The sequence below is a fragment of the Acinonyx jubatus genome, chromosome B2 (assembly GCF_027475565.1).
Source record: "Acinonyx jubatus isolate Ajub_Pintada_27869175 chromosome B2, VMU_Ajub_asm_v1.0, whole genome shotgun sequence".
In the NCBI taxonomy this organism is placed as follows: domain Eukaryota; kingdom Metazoa; phylum Chordata; class Mammalia; order Carnivora; family Felidae; genus Acinonyx; species Acinonyx jubatus.
In genome coordinates, this window is record NC_069385.1 from 50,909,719 (window position 1) to 50,932,645 (window position 22,927).

General features: G+C 43.1%; 2 protein-coding genes across 13 annotated transcripts in view; one reads left to right on the forward strand and one right to left on the reverse strand.

Moving 5' to 3' along the window:
* Window positions 1–22,927, forward strand: part of TRAF3IP2 (TRAF3 interacting protein 2) — a 44,166-nt gene that overhangs the window by 11,176 nt on the left and 10,063 nt on the right. For 2 of the 3 annotated variants that reach the window (XM_053222365.1, XM_015065369.3), the window contains exons 2-5: window positions 1,406–2,236; window positions 11,936–12,113; window positions 18,537–18,715; window positions 20,741–20,829. In XM_053222365.1, coding sequence (XP_053078340.1) covers window positions 1,414–2,236; window positions 11,936–12,113; window positions 18,537–18,715; window positions 20,741–20,829 — 1,269 coding nt within the window. In that variant the 5' untranslated portion in view covers window positions 1,406–1,413. Of the gene's footprint in view, window positions 1–1,405; window positions 2,237–11,935; window positions 12,114–18,536; window positions 18,716–20,740; window positions 20,830–22,048; window positions 22,706–22,927 lie in introns of those variants that run through there. The other variant, XM_027057081.2, reaches the window with a different exon arrangement.
* Window positions 1–22,927, reverse strand: part of LOC106968908 (translation initiation factor IF-2-like) — a 114,814-nt gene that overhangs the window by 3,191 nt on the left and 88,696 nt on the right. For 3 of the 10 annotated variants that reach the window (XR_008298408.1, XR_008298407.1, XR_003419423.2), the window contains one exon: window positions 18,931–19,109. The exons of 2 other annotated variants lie outside the window; for them this stretch is intronic. The gene's annotated coding sequence lies outside the window, so the exon portion shown is untranslated. Of the gene's footprint in view, window positions 1–2,979; window positions 3,064–10,715; window positions 13,550–13,791; window positions 16,114–18,930; window positions 19,110–22,927 lie in introns of those variants that run through there. 5 more of the 10 variants (XR_008298405.1, XR_008298404.1, XR_008298406.1 and 2 more) reach the window with 3 other exon arrangements.

Below are 22,927 nucleotides of genomic sequence, written 5' to 3' on the forward strand. Positions count from 1 at the left end.
CAGGGAGGGAGAGAGGGCCAGCCAGGAATTAGACACCAAAAGAGTTTTCTTCCGGGCCAGAAAACAGCACAAAGGTTGTTTGCAGCAGATGGGTACGTTTGTTACCAAGTGAGGCTAAGGAGAAGTGTTGGAGTTCACCTGGCAGGGGGTGGGGAGGCAAAGAGAAGTTTCTGTCTACAGGCACTGAAGATAAATTTGGTAGGAAATTGCCGGCCCCACCTCTGCTCAGAGGGGAGCACCTTAAAACGGGTGCTGTCAGGTTCCCATTGGGACGGATACAGGGCTCAAGAGAAGGGGAGTTCATATTCTTCAAAACTTGGCTTAGAGGGACAATTGACGTACATCACGATCTGGGGCACAGCACGCCCTCAGTAAATGTATATGGCTGAAATTCTCCAGGAACCCCAAATAGGCATTTAAAAACCCACCAGCAGAGCACCACCTGTATCCTCTGTATGATATTTGAGGTATACTGTGTACAAGGCCTTCACGGAACAGACCTCTGGGATGTCTTTTTTTCGTGGTCTCCCTACCACTACACCTGCTCTGGAACTTTCTGCAGGCCGTCAGTCACTCCCGTACTCTTTTTCCCTGCCTGCCTCCTGCCTTCCGCTGGAGCTTGGGTGTCCTGGGACGTCATCTCAAGCAAACTAATGATAAGGGGAGGCTAATTTTCTCTTTTATTCCATCATGTTGATTACGAGTTCCATTTTTACAGGTAAAACCAATATTACTCGGACTGTAGGCTAAAGGCTAGTTTAGCCAGCCTTGCTAGTTCAGCCAGTTCATCACAAACCAGACGGCCACGGCTACCTTGACTGTAAGCCTAGTGCCAGAGGGAATTAAGTCCAGAAAACAATCTATAGTTGTTAAGTGGGAAATGTCACTATGACCTTTTCTCCGTGCTTTTTAACTCACGCTTTCTTTTTTTGTTGTTTTTTTTTAATGTTTTTTGTTTGATTAAAAATGAAGCAACATTTTTAAAGTTTATAAGGTGGACACTGTCTCCCCACTGCATCCTCAGAGGCATCCTCAAAGGCAGACCAATCAATGTCTTGTGTACCCTTCACACACACACACACACACACAGCAGCCCACATTATAATTTCCCTCCTCCATACTTAGCTGTTGATATTCATCTGTCTTCCCATTGTGCTGTCTACTGCATGACAGTCCCGTCACATTCTTTGAATCGCCTTCCATATAAAAGTATCTTAATAAGCACTAGAGCCTTTGCCTAGAGAATGAGTGAACAACTTTATGTGACTGGGGCTTTGAAACACGTTGATGTCACACTGCTATTAACTGAAACCACATCTTGAACAAGGTCTCTTAAGGCCATAAAGTAGGGGCTCCAAGAGATGATCTGTCTTCTAAGGCTGTGGCATGTTTTCTCTTGTTCCAGAAACTAGGATGAACCGAAGCAGTCCTGTGGAGGTTGATGAATCAGAACCATACCCAAGTCACTTACTGAAACCAATCCCAGGCTGTTCCCGGGAAGAGGCATCCGAGCCACCTGCTCCAAATCTAAGGAACATGGCACCCAACGGCTTGTCTGCACCCCAAACCCCTCACTGTTCCTCAGGAGACTTTTCTCAGGCTCATCCACCCCTGAAACTTTCCAATCACCTGCGGCCTGTGTCCCAGCATGTCACCTGCCTGCGCACTAAAATCCTGGAGGAGAGCGAAGACAGCTTCTGGAGGAGACACCCGGACCCAGGCAAAGATTTTCCCTCGGGTTCCTCTGCAGCCTGCCAGCACGAGCCTGAGTCTGTGGTTGGAGCCCTCCCCCTGGAGCATCAGTTTTCATTTATGGAAAAACGGAATCAATGGCTAGAATCTCAGCTTTCAGCAGCTTCTCCTGACACTGGCCATGACTCAGAGAAATCAGACCAAAGTTTACCTAATGCCTCGGCAGACTCCTCAGGCAGTAACCAAGAGACGGTGCAACAGCCCCGGCCCCACAGGAACCGAGCAGCTCCAGATCTGCCTACAATAGACACGGGGTATGATTCCCAGCCCCAGGATGTCCTGGGCATCAGGCAGCTGGAAAGGCCCCTGCCCCTCACCTCTGTGTGTTACCCCCAGGACCTCCCCAGACCTCTCAGGTCCAGGGAGTTCCCTCAGCTTGAACCTCGGAGGTACCCAGTGTGTGTACAGATGCTGCCTCCCAGCCCTCATGCTCAGTGGAACTGTCATTACCATTGTCCTGGAGGTCCCCATCATCAGGTGCCATGTAAGTGAACTTCACCTCCTGTGGACATTCCGGGCTGGGTAACTAAGTAAACAAGGCCTTGTGTCAATGCCTCACATCTCTAGACCAGCACAGATAGGTCAGAATGCAGGGAAGGCATTCTGCTTCCCAGAATAGGGGCTTTCCAGAAGAATGCTTCATCTTAGCCCAAAGCCTGTCCCACTTGGAAACTCCTTCTCTATAAAACTTTAAGGAGAAAATGGATCCTTCTGTCTCAGTTTAATTGAAACCTGCCTACAGGCAGGGAGATGACCCAAATGACTTCTAGAGTATATTTTTGTTGTCTTCATTCTTGGGCATCCGGGTTCTTCCCAGCTGCTTCTCCATCTTAGTTTTGGCAAAGAAAGAGGCCTTCAGTCAAAAATGCCGGAATGTTATTGAAACTCTGGATTCATGCCATCACATGAAGACTGAGTTGCTCTTATGATGCTGTTACTTAAACCCCATTGGAGACTTGAGCCACCCACCTCTACTCTAACCCTGGCCACCCCCAAGGACCGCAGTCCCCCGAAACCTGTCTAACTCCTTTACACCTCCAAGCATTTGCCCTTGCTCTTCTCTATCCAGGATGTTCGTCCCCTTCGTGCACATTTGACCCAGTTCTATACCTCTTTTTTCAAACAGCTTTACAGATCTAATCAACATACTGTAAAGTTCACCCTTTACCCACTTAGGTGTACAATTCAATGAATTGTAGTATATTCACAGAGTTATACAACCATCACCTTGTAAGACTTAGCTCCAGGGTCCCTCTGGAAAACTCCCCAGATCACTCCTTTCTTCAGGCTCTCCATTTCCTTGTGCTCTGCCTGTCAGAACACCTAATATCAGTATGCATCTACTCATGGACTCGTCTACCTCTCCCTCCAGCACAACAGCAAAGGTATATCTTTAATCCATAATTTTCCAGCGTTTAGCATAGTGGCCAGCATACACTAGGCTCTGAGGAAATTATTTCTGAATGAGCGGATGAGTGAGTAATGTGTATCAGTGCAGTAAGTGTCTCTGGAAGTGATAAAGTCTTAGCCTGAGATAAAAGGTTCATTACAATTCTTGATGTTAAGTCTCCGTTAAGGCTACTGGGAAGTCACAGGGCTGTGAGATATATTTTTCTTAGCAAATAAACGTGGTACAAAAAGCAGTTCAAATGGTCAGACTCTTTGGTCTGATGCCTAGCTTTGAAATAAATTATAGAAATAATCAAAAATGCTGGGGCACCTGGGTAGCTCAGTTGGTTAAGTATCTGACTTCGGCTCAGGTCATGATCTTGTGGTTCGTGGGTTTGAGCCCCGTGTCAGGCTCTGCGCTGTGTGGAGCCCGCTTGAGATTCTCTCTCTCTCTGTCCCTCCCCCCACTCGTGCTCTCTCTCTCTCTCTCTCTCTCTCAAAATAAAGAAACTTAAAAAAAAAAGAAAGAATCAAAAATCCTATAACCAATCACAATTTACGTATTTATACAAGCACACTTCGTATAAAGCCCCCTAAAGTGAATAGAGCAACACAGTAATTCATTAATTCATTTTTTTTTTTTTAAAAAGGAGGGACAGAAACTGTTGCCCTGATGTACAAAAGCTTGCCTTCTGGAGGGGGAGGTAGGCAAGCCCATGAGTAGATGCCGTACTGACATTAGGTGTTCTGACAGGCAGAGCAGAAGCAAACAACCTGACGAGGTGCTGATCTGGGGAGATTTCCAGAGGGACACTTGAGCTAAATCTTAAAGGAGCTTAGAAGACAGTTGGAAGAAAAAGTAGGAATAAATGTGAGGTTAAGAGTGATGCCAGGAGCTGTGGAAGCAGCAAGCTCGGGGAGAAAGAGGCTCTGAGGCGTAAAGCTGAGACCTTGAGTTTGGGAGGCTGGGAAGTCACTGACTGGGGTTGTAGACACCTCGGCCTGCTCTCTGGGCCCAGTAATAGGATGGGTGTGGTGGCCGAATTCCTTACATGTGAATCACTGAGGCCTGGACCTTGGCAGGGTCAGGGGTACATTTATTTCTCAATGATTTCCAGGATAAAAGGGACTAATTCTGGGAGGATAATACCATAAACTGCTTTTTAACATTCTACTCTGTGCATTGAAAGATGATTTTTCTGATCAAAAAAAATCAGAATCAGAATTTTGCTCTCAAAATTGAAATATGCCTAAAAGTTCAATTCATGCTTCTGTCACCTAAATACAATTCCTTATTGGGGTTTTGACATATAAAATATATGTCAAATATATATCTCCTCCTTTCCCTCCTCCTTTCTGCCCCCCTCTCCTCCTCCCTCCCTCCGCCCCTCCCCCTGCATATGCACGTGTGTGTGTGTGTGCTCGCGCGCGCGCGCGCGCGCTCTCTCTCTCTCAAAAAAAAAGTGCTGCATGTATTTTATCAGATGGATCTACCAAATTGTTTTTAAGCTATTCTCCATTGTTGGACATTGTTACTAGTTTCCAGTTTCTGATCCAATAAGCAATGCTAGGACAAACATCATGTATAGGAGTTTTTTTCTGCATTTCTGATGAATCCCTAAGATTAATGTGTAGAAGTGTGAATACTTAGTAAGGGCTTTGTAATACTAAGTCCCAGGCAGTTGCCTTTCCCCGCTAACAGGAGAAAGCCTGGTTATGACAGACAAAGAAAGCATTAACTCCTTATGATTCGAGGATCCCAGAAAGATCTTCCCACGTGGAAATACTTTTTGTGCTGAAGTCTGAAATGACCCCACCAGCAATCCAGTCTTTGGAGGTGAGTGCAAATTGCCCCCTCTGGGCAGACTCTTTTAAAATGCAAACATCTCTGACTGGGGAATCTTTTTGTCTCTAATACCTTCTGATGAGATTTCTCTCATCAACTGCCTTGCCCTGGCTCTGTCTACCATTTCCTTCCACCGAAGCGGTGAGAAGGGGACCACTGGGGGTCCTGGGGGGAGGGAGGAGAGGTGATAAAAGGCAGAGGGGAGAACTTGGACAGGAGAAGGGAATAATTCAGAGACGACATACAGTCAGTAAGCGTATGTAACATTACTAAATTTAAGAAAAATGTATATATGCAAAAATTTTTTAAGATACCATTTTCCTAATTAGATATGCAAAAAGATAAAAACGTCAGAGAACATCCAGTGTTAGTGGGGTTATGGGGCAATGAACACCCCCGTCTACTCTTGGCAGGAGTATAAATTGGTACAATCTTCTGGAAGGCAATCTCCCTATTTATCAAAATTTTAAATGTGCTTCCTTGGCCCCGCAGATGCACTTACAGGATCTATCCCAGGGAAACGCTAAACAAGCATATGAAAACACATGAACAGGGATGCTTAGTAAAGCACTGTTGTATTACAGTGAAAAGGAAAACAACTCAAATGCCGCTCAGTAAGGGGACAGATGAGTAATTTGAGATTTATTTATACAACGGACTACTAGACCTCTGTTACACAGACTAAAATACACATTCTGACTTTATATAAAAGAAAGATCAAGCAGAAAAGCAAGATGCAGTGTTTATCCTATATGTGTTATTTTTAAAAGCTATATGTGTTTAAACACCGTACATTGAAAAGTCTGGAACAATTGCCCCAACTGTTATCGGTGATCATGGCTTGGGGTAGTCAGGGTGGGGCGGGGGAGTGCAGACAGGGAATTAAGAAGAGACAGAGAGACTGTCTTTCTAACTTTATATACTTTTCTTAAATTTGTTATAGAAAGCAGGTATTATGTTTATAATTGAAAAATAAGTAAAAGTGAGAAAGAAGAAAGAAAATCCCTCAGGAAATGAAAGTATATAGCACACTAATTTACCATGCCTTTCTTTGCCCTGGCCCCGGCTCCCAAAAGCATCTAATCACAAGGAATAGAGTCAGGATTGGGCTGGCTTTGTCAGGGAAGACTTGTGCTTATGTTTTTCTTCAGAGCACTGCAAGCCCAGAATATTTATGAGGCCCCCGGCACCAATGGCTCCCATGAAGGTCGCTCTGAAGATTAAATGAGATAATATACTGAAGGCACTAGGAAAGTAAGCCCTCAACAACTAGCAGCTCTTAGTTATCATTGTTATTACTCACATGGATCCAGCAGCCCAGTCCTGGAGAGCGCCCCTCCCTTTCCACACTCCTCTCACCGGCACAGATTTTAAGTATGCAGAGCAGGTGTACAAATGCTTAGTTTCATGTCAGGACTATAACGGCACTTAATTGCCAACAAAACCACTTCAAAAGAGCTGTTCACCTAAGGGATGCTCGTGCAGTTGGAAACGTGGTTCTACTTGGCTTTAGAAGAGCATTACTTCCTCATCCCTTAATGAAAACATAAATAAATAATGATCACCATGCAAATGGCATACCCTAGCCTTTGCAAGTTAAAGCAGAAATGGTTACCGGTCACCCCTTTCATGTAAAAAAAACAACCAAACAAAAAACAAGTTCAAAGCAGAATAGGCTTAATGTTTTCTCCCCTACCCCCACCAGACCTCCCAGAGAAGTTGGCCTCTTATTGTCTCAGGATCCCTCCACCGAAGGTCGCCAGAATGGAGATCATGGCTGTGCAATCAAATAAAGCCCACGATGCAAATAACTTGGGGGAAAAAAAAGAACGTATTAAATCTAAACAGCCTTTATTTTACTATAAAAATTTTTTTGCTTTCTCTACCAAGAATACCGAATAAAACAAAACTGTGGGCATAGGCCTACTATCGCTGACAGGAACCCGAAAAAGTGATTATTCGTACGCTAGAGTGCATACACAATTAAAAGTAAGGAAAAGAATAACCCAGATGGAAGAAATGATAAAGGACCTGCCTTTCAGGAACCGCAGCTGCTTACAGCTGTGGGTGTTCCCGTAACAGTTTATGTTGGCCATTTTGTTTCCTGGCCAAACTGATTGCATTATATCATCATGCTTTTTGACAACTTGAAAATCAGATTTTATTTCCTCTCTCAAACTCTTGCAATACCATTCTTAATAAGGAAGAAAAATGTTGAACGTCTTGACCGATCAGTGGAAAACCTCGTTTAGGATTTGGTTTACAAATTCCAAGTGGTAAAAGCCCTAGTGACATGAAAACCGTGTGCATCCAGGCCAAGAGGGTTTCCAGACTGACAAATAACATACAGTCCCGGGCACCCATTTATGAGTGTGCAAGGTTTGTATTTTTGTTCTGTGATGAACACTGCCTCGGAACTGAGGAGTTACCCTGCTCACAAATCACTGTCTGTCACATCATCCCCCATCTCCTGCAGAATAAATTCTTGTGATGGGATTTTAGGCACCAAGGACAAATCAGTGGGGGAGATATTTTGGGGCGGTAATTCTTAAGTCTACCAAGTAGGTGGCTGCTGACTTGTACGCCTCCCCTTCTCACATACTAACGAGTGTGGGTTTGTGTTTCAAAACAGACACCCACAGACACACAGATTTTCTCTCTTTCTCCATCTATCTTGAGCTACTCAAAGAAACTGTATCCTGTTTTTCTCTGTTCGCTGCATGGCTAGCAGTGGAGGTTCAACAGATATTTGTTGAATGCATAAAAAGAAGTCTGTTCCCTGCCTCCTGAGGAAAGGAGTAATCCCTAATCATGAGTGGGGCCTTTGTGATATCAAGCCATGGAAAGGCCATCTTTAATGGTCCTATGGAAGAGAGGAGGGGAGGAAAGGAGGGGCGTCAATGGGACTTGGAAACAGAACTTGTCCCTTCATTTATCAATTTATTCAACAAATATTTGTCCATCCTATGCCAGGCACTGGGTGTGCAGTGATACAACAGATGTGATCCTGTCTTCATGGACCTCATAGTCTACTAGAGAGCCAGATAAGTAGAAATCGGCAAACAAAACAAAGTATAGGTGCTATGAAGGAAATAACTGGGTGTTAGGCATTAATAGGATGACGAGAGGAGACCTGTTTGAGAGGACACCTATGAGCTGAAATCTGAAAGATGAGAAAGTGAAGGAAGCAAGGAACTGGGTGCAGTGAAGGCACCAAAAGCAAGCCAACGGGGCTGTAGCAAGGTGAGCTCTGCCAGAAGGGGAAGGATCCAAGGACCATGGTAGGGGAATCAGATTTTATTCTCAAACTTCTTTAAGAAAACAGAAAATTGAACTCTGTATTCCCAACTAAGGAACTTAGTATGGTACCTGGCAGGTAGCGAGTGTTCAAAAAGTGTCGGCCATGATTATATGGAGAATACCCAACTAAATGAGCAAGGCTCGGTCAGAATAGTGGAACAGAATGAATAAAACGTGAGCGATGAAGAGATATTCATTTACCTGATAAATGAATACTTTTCATTTAGCCACTTGTCCACACAACCAAATTTCACTTACAAAAGGGAAGGCTTGTTTTTGGCTGACCCTCTAGTGTTCAATATTTCTTTGTTTTAAACAATCAAAGGACAGCAGAGAGGACCCTCCTTGTCAATTTTAAAAACAGGTAAGGTGGATCATTTTCATCTGGTCACGTAAACCGGTGCAAGTTTTTACCTCAGGTGGCCATTTCAGAAATGAAAGTTACAGCTAATCAAACCCTAGCCCACATGCCTTAGTGATTTTAATGACACGATTTGTTGCTATGAGACAAAAACATGTTGTGAGGGAAATAATCTGTTAGAAATCATATGACCTTGATTCAAAGGCTTTTGATTAACAGCACTAACATCCGCTCTCTGGAAAAGAAACAAACCCTATGATTAGAGCCTGGTAGTCCTTCTAAAGCAAATAAAACATTATTAGCTGCTTATTAACAGATATGGGAAGCAAAAATGGCTGCAAATATTAAAAACTTTCAAGGCCACTGGCAAAGTCTTTCTCCTTCCTACTTCCAGGAGAGACACTAGAAAAACACAATGGACTGCACATAAGTAGACAGTCTAGTGGCTTCTCTTTTTCTGTGTGTGAACTGTTGAATCTTCATTCATCCATTTTTTTTTTTTTTTGAGCATCCCCGTGTGCCAGCACTGTGCTTGGAGACCTGGTGGCCAACAGACTCAGTCTGTGTTTTCACAGAGCTTAAATGCTAGTAGGGAAGGCAGACAAAAAGTTGACAAGAGTCATGACTACTCAAACATATGATAAACACCATGAAGAAAATAAAATGGGGTGGGGGGGGTAGGATAAGGCAACTGGGGGAGGGGGTGGGCCTCTTGGAACAGGTGGTATCTGAGTGAGCCTGGAATGACAAGAAGCTGGTCTGTAAAGACGTAGTGCAATAATATGCTAGGCAGAGAGGATGACTATCTCATGGTCCCGGAGATGGGGACAAGCTTGGGTGTTCAAGATAAAAGATGACCAGGGTAGCTGGGGCTTGGTGAGCTTGTGAGAGCATACTAGCGGCCAAGGTCAAGCCCAGGAATCCAATCACAAAGGAGGATTTTAAGTGCAAGGGGAGATCAGAGGGTTGCCGCTGCAGCTGCTTTTGTAAATGGTCCACTGATGCAAGACTCCTCTAGAAGCAGGGCTGGTCCCTGCCTGGTGTTCTGATGGCAGTGGCCCTTTCTCCCCTTTCTAGCTCTGGAAAAGGAGCAGCAGTAGCAACCTGGCCATCTGGACCCCATTGAAACATCTGCCTGCTCCGAGAAGGCTGTAAAAGCAAAATCTGTGTGGTATATCGTGTCCTGTGGTCCTGTGTCCCCACTCTTGAAGGTACTCTCCAAGTCCTGGTCTCCTTTATCAGCCAGGGGGCTGGGATAGATCCAGCAACCTACTCTTTCATCCCTCCTCTTGCCCCTAAATAGCAAGACCAGGCCTGAGCAATTGCAGGACAAGCATCAGGGTCAGGGCCAGGAGTCAACCTGGGTTGGAGAGGTGACGGGAAGGACCTGGCTGGCATCCTGTGTCAAAGCAGACAATAGGTTGAACCCAGGGAACCTGACCATGTTTGAGAGACTGGCTTGCATGCGTTTCCAGGGTCACCCAGCCAAGTTTCCTGAGTCAGACAGTGGAGACCTGGAGGCAGTGAACATGCACATTATTTGTTTTCTGTCTCTATCTGAGGCTGTCGTTCCCTTGAATGCTCCCCTAAAAACGTCAATGGCTGCTGACCACCAAACTAAGAAGAAAATTCTCTGCTATATCCTCACCCCCCATTTTCTGGTTGCAACCTACCTTATCGGTGACTTTCTCACTTGCTGGCTTTATTTTGCTTTACATTTCTTAATGTATCCTCCCTCACAGCAAGCAAGCTTTTATTATCACTATTATTATTATTAATTATTATTATTATCAGAAAAAGAATAAGGATCAAAAAATGTTTTGAAAAACAAGGTTCCTTCCTATTCTAACTGGCTGTGCCTGCTAGATCATCCAACCTCTTGGGCAGAGGTGGCAGTGCTTAGATCACTAGGCAGTTACTGGATAGTTTATTTTGCTGCGTTATCCACTTGGACCTCTCTGATCTCTCTGTAGGCTAGACCCACCCTTAAGATGCACCCCCACACTTACTGCTTAGATTCCCCACTCTTTTTTTTAAATTTCTTTTAATTTATTTATTTTTGAGAGAGAGAGAGAGAGAGAGAGTGCGCACGCAAATAGGGGAGGAACAGAGAGAGAGAGGGAGACATAGAATCTAAAGCGAGCTCCAGGCTCCAAGCTATCAGCACAGAGGCTAATGCGGGGCTCAAACTCACGAACCACAAGATCATGACCTGAGCCGAAGTTGGACACTTAACCGACCGACCCACCCAGGCGCTCCATAGATTTCCCACTCTTGAGCCCCTCTGGGCTCAGAGTTCCCTCAGAGGCTTCCTCTCATCCTTACTGCTTTCTCCCCATCCTTCCTCTGGCCTTGAATTCTCTTCCTTCACCTGGTCAGGCAGGATGCCCTCCTTCCCTTGGAACCCTGCTGCTCCTGGGCCTGGCTGGGACCAACTTTCTCTTGGGTTACACATGCACATAAGTCCCCACCAGCCCTGGCTGTGTCCTGAGGTCTGCCCTTTTCTATAAATTTTTTTCCTAATGTTTATTTATTTTTGAGAGAGAGACAGAGACAGAGAAAGGGGGGGGGGGGGCGGGGAGAGGATCTGAAGCGGGCTCCAGGCTCTGCACTGACAGCAGTGAGCCCGATGTGGGGCTCAAACCCATGAATCACGAGATCATGACCTGAGCCAAAGTCAGACACTCAACCGACTGAGCCACCAGGCCTGCCCTTATCTAACTGCCATGGTCCCAAGCACATGTAGGCTTCAAAAAGAGAAGAATAAAGGTCAGGAGGTATTGCCAACTGGTTAGCTACTTCCCAGAGGTATGAGCCAAGTTTTCATTCATTTACTTCTTCCTTAAGAGGGAATGGTATATGTGTGTGTGTGAGTGTGTGTGCGTTGTGTCCACTTGGGGGAATTCTCTATCTTCCATGGAGGTCATTTCTCCTAGTCTTGTGTTCTGGAAACCTGGGAAATTATGGTAGGAATGGTGGTATGAGCCGATCCTCATGGTTAGATCATCCTAAATATCTTATTAAAATAGGGGCCTGGGGGGAGCTTCGTGCTTTCCAATTAGAACACCACACTCATGATTTCACAGATGTTTTTATTAAGGGGAAAAAAATGACTGACCGAAAACTATCAAATAAAAAATAGTACGGAAACATGGCGGACGTTACAGAGGTGGTAGCTGACATCTGGAACCCTCAGTATTGAGACAAAAATTGGCAGTGAGCTTATACTTTCACACGAAGGAGTTAGAATCGTTCTGCCCTGTTCACTTTGCTGTCTTCACCTGCAGGCGGCCTCGACCACCCTCAAGCAGCCTACCATCAAGTGTTCCAGCCACGCGGGCAGCCCCTCCTGGGAGCCAGCGGGCGAGGCCCACACCCTGTGCAGAAGGTCATCCTGAACTACCCCAGCCCCTGGGACCAAGACGAGAGGCCGGCACAAAGAGACCACTCCCCAGGGCTCCCAAGGTATCAGTATGACAGGACCAACTTTCAGACATTTTTTTTTTTTAATGTTTATGTATTTATTTTGAGAGAGAGGGCGAGAAAGGGGCAGAGAGAGAGAGAGAGAGAGAGAGAGAGGGAGAGAGAATCCCAGGCAGGCTCTGGGTTGTCAGCACAGACCCTGAAGCGGGACTCGATCTCACAACCCTGGAATCATGACCTGAACCGAAATCAAGAGTCGGGGCCTCAACCAACTGAGCCACCCTGGCACCCCCAGACATTGTTTAACGTGAAGAAGAAAAAGAATGACACCAGTGGAATCAAGATGTATCAAAACTCTCTGTTGGTTTGTTGCCCAGGTTAGTGACCAAGCCACACAGGGGAATAGACTCTTTGAGTCAGGAGGAGATGGAAGCTGGTTGACAAGAATCTCTTTCCAACACATAAAGCCGCTGGTGACTAGTCAACATTCTTTCGAAGGAATGGCCCTTAAAATGCCAAGTGACATCCCCTCCTTCTATGGTCAAATCACCTGGCCTTTTAGCCCAGAAATAGATTTTTCTTTTTACTACGACTGACTTCTACCAATAGGATATTTGGTTTTTTTACCCTAGTTTCTACACCTGTTTAAACCCAACTCTTACTTGGAAATTTTAAATTTGATTAGCTCCGAAGAGAAATTTTTAAAAACAAAATTTTTGTTTTTGTTTTTTTATATTAGCATCCACACATATGGAACACCATTATTAGGTCTTTCCTATACTTCTTCCAGAAAACTACTTCTGGTATTTCTTGACTTCAGTTGTCTAAGTTTTAGTCATTTCTCTTTATTGTTCTCCTTTGACTCTTCTTCAAGTTTTCCTCTTCTCCTTCTTTGTTCTTGTTTAAGTTTATTTATTTATTTTGAGAGACAGCACAAGCCAGGGAGGGGCAGAGAAAAGGGAGAGAGAGAATCCTAAGCAGGGTTAGGATTCTGTGCTAATAGCACAGAGCCCAACGTAGGGCTTGATCTCACAAACTGTGAGACCATGACCTGAGCCAAAATCGAGAGTTGGACAAACAACTGAGCCACCCAGGCACCCCCGTCTTAATTAACAGATCTAAAATACAGAAGAAGAATTTGTAAAAAGGGAGCTTCTTAATTTAAGACAAAATTGAAAAGAGTAGATGAAATGTTTGCTCTTGCTCAAGCACAATTTTTATAGACCAGAGTAAAATTATATTCTCTTTGAGAAAAGAATGAGACACAAAGGTCATTGTAAAGCAGATTTTTCAGCAATGCAGAAGTTGGTAATTAGTTCAGCAACTTTATTAAAAGGAAAAAAGCCCACTCCATTTACAATGGTAGATAAGGTGCATGCCTGTACCTTTATTCAAAAGCCCATATGTTCTCAGATTTTCTTTCTAGACAGAGACCTTATTATTCAAAAACAAAATTGCATGGAGTTTGAGGTGCCTGGCTGGCTCAGTCAGTGGAGCATTTGGCTCTTTTTAAAAAAAATTTTTTTTTCAACGTTAATTTATTTTTCGGACAGAGAGAGACAGAGCATGAACGGGGGAGGGGCAGAGAGAGAGGGAGACACAGAATCGGAAACAGGCTCCAGGCTCTGAGCCATCAGCCCAGAGCCTGACGCGGGGCTCGAACTCCTGGACCGCGAGATCGTGACCTGGCTGAAGTCGGACGCTTAACCGACTGCGCCACCCAGGCGCCCCAGTGGAGCATTTGGCTCTTGATCTCAGGGTTGTTAGTTGGAAGCCTAGGTTGGGTGTAGAGATTACTTAAATACATATATACATACATACATAAACAAACTTTAAAACATTGCATGGAGTTCAAATAATGAAATTAACTAAAATGTGACTGTACAACCAGATAAGCATGCTTGCAGAAGAAATATCTGAAATTCCAAGAAAACAGACAAAATTTAAGCAACTTTATGACACATGTCTACTAGCATTGGATAGGAGAGACAATAGTAATTTTTTTCTAAAAAAAACATTGATTTTGAAATATTTTTAGATTTACAGAAGAATTGCAAAGCTAGTACAGAGTAATTGCTTTTGTAACATCAATTTGAGCCTGCTATGGTCTCCTTGGATTTATTTTATCATTTTAGGATAATGAAAAATAAATTCAGGTAATGAAGCTAATTCTCTTCTTACTGATAAATTTGAAAGGGAACCTTGACACAGAAACTTGCCTCTGTCGTTCAATCCATGATATTGTTTTTATATGGAGGTTTTTTAATATGATCAAAGCTTTGCGGCACCTCTTTCTTTGGAGACCATGTCTGCCTTGCACATACTACTTAGTCTTCCCAACAATAGGCTAAGTGTCTGACTTCGGCTCAGGTCATGACCTCAGGGTTCATGAGTTCGGGCCCCGTGTCAGGCTCTGTGCAGACAGCTCAGAGCCTGGAGCCTGCTTTGGATTCTGTGTCTCCCTCTCTCTCTCTGTCCCTCCCCTGCTCAAGCTCTCTCTCTGTCTGTCTCTCTTTCTCTCAAAAATAAATAAACATTAAAAAAAATTTACAAAAATATTATCAAAGCTTTAACATGTCTTTATCAAATGAGCAATTGTCTTCTATAACAACCAAGCAGCTTTCGATATAAAGGGAATTCATGCAAAAAGGATGTGGAACTGGATCTTCATTAGATAAAAGCATATTTTATGGAGATTTTTTTCTATACATTAATAAAAACATAAAATAAAAATAAGTTCCTCAAACATTCACACTTTAGAAATATAGTAAGTATTCTTGGGGCGCCTGGGTGGTTCAGTTGGTTGGGTGGCCGACTTCAGCTCGGGTTGTGGTCTCACGGCTCGTGGGTTCAAGCCCCGTGATGGTCTCTGTGCTGACAGCCCAGAGCCTGGATCCTGCTTTGGATTCTGTGTCTCCTTCTCACTCTGCTCCTTCCCCACTCACACTGTGTCTCTCTCTCAAAAATAAAATAAAACATTAAAAAAAAAAAAAGGAAAAATATAGTATACTTGAGATTCTGTGTAATTTTATTTTAAATCCTGTTGCATAAGAATTTCAAAATTTGTAATACTCTTTTGGGTAAAAATATGAGCATATGCAACAATCTACAAAAACTGGGCATATACACATGGATTTTGTCATCAAAACCGTTTTTAAAATTCAGAATATAAAGGGGCACCTGTGTGGCTCAGTCTGTTAAGCAGCCAACTCTTGATATTGGCTAAGGTCATGACCTCACAGTTCATGGGATCGAGCCCCATGTAGGGCTATATGCTGACATTGTGCAGCCTGCTTGCGATACTCTCTCTCCCCCTTTCTCTCCTCTCCCCTGCTCGTGCTCTGTCTCTCAAAATAAATAAATAAACTTAAAAAATATTAGAATATAAAACAATCTCAAGCACACAACAAACAACAAACATCCACATTCCCACTCCCTAGATTTTTTGTATGTGAACATACTGCCATACATAGTCCAGAGCCTTTTTAAAGAAATAAAACATTACAGATGCAGGTGTAGTCCCCCTATCGGTCAGGATTCAGTTATAGAAAATAGCTATTTTCAGCAGAAAGGATTTAATGCAGGGAATCGGGTGCTTACAGAATCGCTGGAGGTTGGAAGGGCAAGCTTCAGGCCAGGCTTCCAGGAATGACCCCAGAGCAGCACCAAAGAACAGGATGCCAAAAAAGCTGCTTCCTCCGTCACAGTGGGAGAGGCAGAAGATCAGAAAGCCATCAGAGAACCCTCCATTCAAGGCCATGTCGCCATAGTACAGTCCAGGATCAGGAAGCCACTGGCGCTGCAATTATTGGGTCCATTCTGTGCCTGCTGGATCTGCACTGGCCAACAATGGATGCCTCTGCCCTCACCTTGACATGGGAGCTGGTAATGGACACTGGGGTGCTTCCCCAGGAACTCAGCACCTGATGGTAGCACTAATCAACAGAAACCACAGAAGTGGCAGAAGCATATTTCCTCTGGCTTTCCAGATCTCACATGAGTGCATCTGTGTGTTCCTCTCAGTACAATGTTCATGGGAATACTGGTGACCAAAACAAAAATAATACTAATAATAACATGTAACAATGTGGTAGAAACTTCATTAAAAGCTCCTCAAAATCAGATTTTCATCCATATATTAACAACATAAATGCTTAAACCTACACGGCCTTTTCTACCTTTTGATACATAATGAAATGTTCTCTACCATGAGTTAAAAATCCTGTCTTTTTATCTGAATGCCTATAACACCAACCTTGTATGTCAACCATTATATTCCTTTTTTCTTTGGAGACCAGGTCTGCCTTGCACATACTACTTATCTTCCCAATTAGACAGTCCTTGCATGGAGAAATCGAATCTTCTGTTTCTTTTTCTTTTTTTTTTTTTTCCTGTTCATATTCTTTTATTTTTTTTAATTTTATTTTTTTTAATTTACATCCAAATTAGTTAGCATATAGTGCAACAATGATTTCAGGAGTAGATTCCTTAATGCCCGTTACCCATTTAGCTCATCCCCTCCCCCCCCCACAATCCCTCCAGTAACCCTCTGTTTGTTCTCCATATTTAAGAGTCTCTTCTGTTTTGTACCCCTCCCTGTTTTTATATTATTTTTATTTCCCTTCCCTTATGTTCATCTTTTTTGTGTCTTAAAGTCCTCATATGAGTGAAGTCATATGATATTTGTCTTTCTCTGACTGACTAATTTCACTTAGCATAATACCCTCCAGTTCCATCCACATAGTTGTAAATGGCAAGATTTCATTCTTTTTGATTGCTGTGTAATACTCCATTGTGTATGTATATATATATTATATATATATATAATATATACAGGTATGTATATATAATATATATATAATATATACAGGTATGTATATATATATAGTATATGTATACATAGTATATGTATATATACATCATATATATATATACATATACTATGTATACATATACATACACATATATATACCACATCTTCTTTATCCATTCATCCATCGATGAACATTTGGGCTTTTTCCATACTTTGGCTATGGTTGATAGCGCTGCTGTAAACATTGGGGTGCATATATCCCTTCGAAACAGCACACCTGTATCCCTTGGATAAATACCTAGTAGTGCAATTGCTGGGTCATAGGGTAGTTCTATTTCTAATTTTTTGCGGAAGCTCCATCCTGTTACCCAGAGTGGCTGCACCAGTTTGCATTCCCACCAACAATGCAAAAGAGATCCTCTTTCTCTGCATCCTTGCCAACATCTGTTGTTGCCTGAGTTGTTAATGTTAGCCATTCTGACAGGTGTGAGGTGGTATCTCATTGTGGTTTTGATTTTTATTTCCCTTATGATGAGTGATGTTGAGCATTTTTTCATGTGTCGGTTGGTCATCTGGATGTCTTCTTCAGAGAAGTGTCTATTCATGTCTTTTGCCCATTTCTTCACTGGATTATTTGTTTTTTGGATGTTGAGTTTGATTAAGTTCTTTGTAGATTTTAGATACTAACCCTTTATCCGATATGTCATTTGCAAATATCTTCTCCCATTCTGTCGGTTGCCTTTTAGTTTTGCTGATTGTTTCCTTCGCTGTGCAGAAGCTTTTTATTTTGATGAGGTCCCAATAGTTCACTTTTGCTTTTGTTTCCCTTACCTCTGGAGACATGTTGAGTAAGAAGTTGCTGTGGCCAAAATCAAAGAGGTTTTTGCTTGCTTTCTCCTTGAGGATTTTGATGGCTTCCTGTCTTACATTGAGGTCCTTCATCCATTTTGAGTTTATTTTTGTGTATAGTGTAAGAAAGTGGTCCATGTTCATTCTTCTGCATGTCGCTGTCCACTTTTCCCAGCACCACTTGCTGAAGGGACTGTCTTTATTCCATTGGATATTCTTTCCTGCTTTGTCAAAGATTAGTTCCCATACGTTTGTGGGTCCATTTCTGGGTTCTCTATTCTATTCCATTGATCTGAGTGTCTGTTCTTGTGCCAGTACCATACTGTCTTAATGATTACAGCTTTGTAGTGAAGCTTGAAGTCCGGGATTGTGATGCCTCCTGCTTTGGCTTTCTTCTTCAGGATTGCTTTGGCTATTTGGGGTCTTTTCTGGTTCCATACAAATTTTAGGGTTGTTTGTTCTAGCTCTGTGAAGAATGCTGGTGTTATTTTGATAGGGATTGCATTGAATATGTATATTGCTTTGGATAGTATCGAGATTTTAACAATATTTGTTCTTCCTACACAGGTCTTGCTCCCTCTTTCGACCCCTAGCACAGGTCCTTATAAATGGCAGCCCGCCGAATTACTTATTGACTGAAATTCAATGGAGCAACCCTCATCCCTCTGGCTCAGGAAAGAAATGGAGGGAGAGGAGAGAGATAGCTCACTGGTATATTCCCATAGTTCTTAAAGGCTTTCTGTCTTGCTAGGTTTGCCTTTGTAAAAAAATGAAAATTTTACCATAAATGTATTCTTTTCCAGGGACCAACTATATCATCAGCCACCTAATCGAGCGGGAGTTCCTGAGGAGTCCTTGGAGTGTCCTGCAGAGTTGAGACCACCAGCTCCCAAGGCTCCATCCCCAGCTGCTGTCCCCAGACCCCCTAGTAACCTTCCAGCCAGAGGAACTCTGAAAACAAGCAATTTGCCAGAAGAATTACGTAAGTTGTTTGCAATGTTGTTTTTCCTTCTTTTTTGTCAGGTCTTCTACTTAGAGAGTACTTGATGATTTTTCATCCCTGACCTTGGGTATTCCTCATACACAGAGTGAAATAAATTTCACTTCCTTACTTTTAGCTTTAAAAAGTAACCAGCATTTTATATGAATCGTCTTTAGTGATGCTGACACTACCAGCAAAACTCACAAAATGCTTACCATTAGATTTTCTTAAACGTATACTCCAACAACAAATAACTCCAACGCTTCTCTCTTCTAAATGATGCTCTTGAGTGGACTTGTCCCTGGGTAAATTGATTGGATGTCCATGTGGTATTGGCCAGGGACCTAGTGTTTCACCATAAATTAGCAACAGCCATCAGGAACGAGGTCATTTCCTGTAGGAATGAGCAATCTTGTTTGGAAAAAGTGGTCTCACATTCTCCATACTGTTTTACAACCAATGCAAACCAAGCCTTTTATTTAAAGAAACATTCGACTAAGTGTCAGGTGATGATTCTTTTTCCAGATTTTGCAGCCAGAACCAGAAATGTTGAAATATCACCAAAATGTTCTCATATTAAGGTCAGTCAGGACAGTAAGTTCCAGAAATCTTATGAAAACAGCCACTACTTGTGAAATTGTTATATTCTGTTGTGCTTGCTAGAGAAGTTCAGGTAATTCTAATAAGCCCTTTAGAAACCTGGGTGCTTCTTTGAACCAAACTTGAAAATTAAGCCTTCTGCATTTGCTAACTCTTATCGGGGGAATCTGTGCTCATTAGGCATTTAGGGCTCTGGAAGATATCTATGGTAAGGATCCATTGTTGTTTATCATCCAAAAAAATTTTTTTAATCTTTTCAAAATCTTATACATTTTAATCTTGAGCACTTCTGGAGATAGGATATAACCCTCATGTCAATCTACAGATCATATTTATCTTACCATAATCTATAAAGGAGTCTGGAAATTCTTACCTAGGAATTGGTTGAATATTAGGTGTTAAGAATACATTGAGGGCCATCGATATGTCGGGCTGCTTAAATGAGTCAGGATGAGCATTGTACATGCTTCTAGTTGAGATACTTGTTTCAAAAGTCCAGAGCCCAAGCGTAGATGAATACATACAAACTCATATTTTCTCCCCAACCTTCCTTTCTTCTCCACCTCCTGCCCCAGGGACTTCCTGATATTGAGCTTGTCTCTTCCAGACTAAAAGCCAGCACACAGAGATTATTCATCTATCACATTAACATGCTACCCAGAAATTTCCCCAAGATTTTAGCCTGATAAAACATTGGCTTGCCATCCTGACTGGGTCAAGTCTGTGGGCACAATGCCATCTGTTGCTCCAGGCTGACCCAGGGAGGAGCCAGAGAATAAGTGACACTGGATGCCCAGAGGTGGAATCTGTCCTTCAAGCTGCTGAAGTTCCTACTAACATTCCCGATCCATGCTTTGGTGTACCCTCATTTCCTGGCGTTTCTCCCAGCAGTGAGTGGTAAGGGGAAGGAGGTGGTAGGGAACCACCTGCTCCCTCTCCTCCCACTTGCTTTTGTTGAGCAAGAGCTCGGGGAGCAGAGAGCATCATGAGATCAAAAGAGGACACTGTTGGGTGGCCCCTTAGCAAGGTTCAGCTTCTTGACCTGCTGTGAGAGTATTCCTCAGGCACAGTGCCAAGTGTCTCTAAGAAACCAGAAGGTGGCCTGATCTTAAGGCCCCTCAGGTTCTGGGTGATAGATGTTGTTAATGCATCGTGTGATTTTTCAGCAGACCTCCTTGGCTTGGCTCAGGCCGCCAGCACTGTTCTTCCCATGCACACTGGGCAGTCTGCAGCCCCTCGGACAGACCCCTGCCGCCCCTTGGGGCCTAGTGATGCACACAGCTGCAGGCATAAGCCCTCAGACCAACCCCGGATAAAGTTTCACTTTATAAGTCTAAAAAGACAAGAAACATTGCATACAATTTACAAGTGTTCAGAATAGAATGATTTGACTAGTTTCTAATAAATGTGAAAACTCTCTCTTAGGGAAAGTCTTTATCACTTATTCTATGGACACAGCCACGGAGGTGGTGAAATTCGTGAACTTTTTGTTGGTAAATGGCTTCCAAACTGCAGTAAGTATTTTCTCCAAAGAGAAGACTTGTGAGTACAATGAGGGGCAGCCGGGGGGGGGGGGGGGGTGCTCAGTCAGTTAAGCATCCAGCTTAGGCTCAGGACATGATCTCATGGTTCGTGAGTTTGAGCGTCGTGTCAGGCTCTGTGCAGACAGCTCAAAGCCTGGAGCCCGCTTCAGATTCTGTGTCTCCCTCTCTCTCTGACCCTCCCCCACTCATGCGTGTGCATGCGCTTGCGCTCTCTCAGAAATAAATAAACTTAAAAAAATAATAAAGCAAGTACAATGAGAAGCAAAACAAAATAGCTGTTGAAGTTTTAAACTGTATTATCTGAGTTATGTGATTAGGAGCTAAATGCTTATAGATGTAGGTAATTATTTTCTAGATTTTAAACTCTCCAGAGTCTCCAGCAGTTACTTCTTGTGTGCTTATGGAGGGACCCTGAGAACCTCTGAACAGCCGGAATGGTGGTAGTCGGCGCTGACCACAGACGCAGCTTGGCCCCCAACACAAAGGAAATGCCAGGCTCTTAATGCACTTTCTACCTTTGCCCTTTTTTTCTTTTTTCTTTTTTTTTTTTTTTTTAACCAAGCAAGTCTGCTTTGGTTGCGTTTCCTGTGATGCAGGAGGCCTCAGGCTTAACCAGGCCACCTGCTTATTGTACAAGGCCCTTCTGTCGGGCACTAGGCTGTAAGGTCTGAGGTCAAGTCCCACTGTGCACAGCTGCCTTCCACATCTTGATGCAGCAGCAGCCCCTCTGGGCAGGGAATACATGGCCTGATTCTCAGCTGGTCTCGTCTAGTTCTAGGGGAGGTAGACAACCCAGCCCTGCAGTTCACTGTGACCTTGGCCCAAGAAATCTCAGGAAGCACACACTCCTCAAGTTTCCCTGCAGGGCCTTCCAACAGCACAGCTTAAAGTCATGTAAGTTCTTCTGTAGGATAAACAAAATACCACAGGAGGCGACTCAAAGGACTGGCTTTCCTAAAACACTGAGCTCACTTCTCTTCCTTCCCAGAGGCCCCCTTTGGGTATTGAGTGATAGTAAATTCTAGAGAGTGCTGAAAAATTAAGGAAAATATCTATGAATAGGAATGTGGAAGGATATAAAGAAAATACTTAACAACTAAATGTCAATTTTAAACATTACTTAGCGTTATTTAACAGTTTTTATTGAATTTCTCTTTATTCTATAATTTTTTTTTAATAGGAGCGTCTACAAGGTTAAAAATGGATACAATTTATACATTCCAACTAAAGTGACTGTATAGAAGCCAACATTTCAATTTCTCATGTCTAGAGAAAGAAAGCACTGCGGCAACCAGGATGTAAAATCAAATTACAGGTCCTAAGGCCAACATTGGCAGAAAAGATCTTACTTTTGGTCATTTCCAAAAAAGCATACTGATTGCCCTTGGAGAAGAAGACAGGTTTTTATGAACTTAAGAGTCAGGGACGCCTTAGACAGAATTTAAATCTGTCCTTAATTTGTATCACCATGAAGCCTTGTATTAGAATCACAGAGCCCCATCCTGGACAGCTAAGTTACTATATTGATACATCAAGAGTCCCTTAGTGGAGAAAAACACTTAATGGGTAATTTAAGGAAAGTTTAATGAAAGGACTATTTTTTTTTTAATTTTTTTTAAATGTTTATTTATTTTTGAGACAGAGAGAGACACAGCATGAGCAGGGAAGGGGCAGAGAGAGAGGGAGACACAGAATGTGAAGCAGGCTCCAGGCTCTGAGCTGTCAGCACAGAGCCCGACGCGGGGCTCGAACTCACGAACTGTGAGATCATGACCTGAGCCGAAGTCGGACGCTTAACCGACGGAGCCACCCAGGCGCCCCAAAAGGACTATTTTCAAAGTTCTAGGTAAATTTTAAGAAATCCTCAGGGAACAGAGCATATCCTGGGCCTACAGCAACAGCAGGAAGTTGCCACCACCCCTAAGTCTAAAGAGGCAAGGGAACAGTGGCTATGGCAATCTGAAGAGGGAGGCCGTATGGGTTGCTAGGGCTGCCATGAAGTACCACATGCTTAAGCAAAAGAAATTTATTTCCTCATAGTTCTGGAGTCTCGATGTCCAAGATAAAG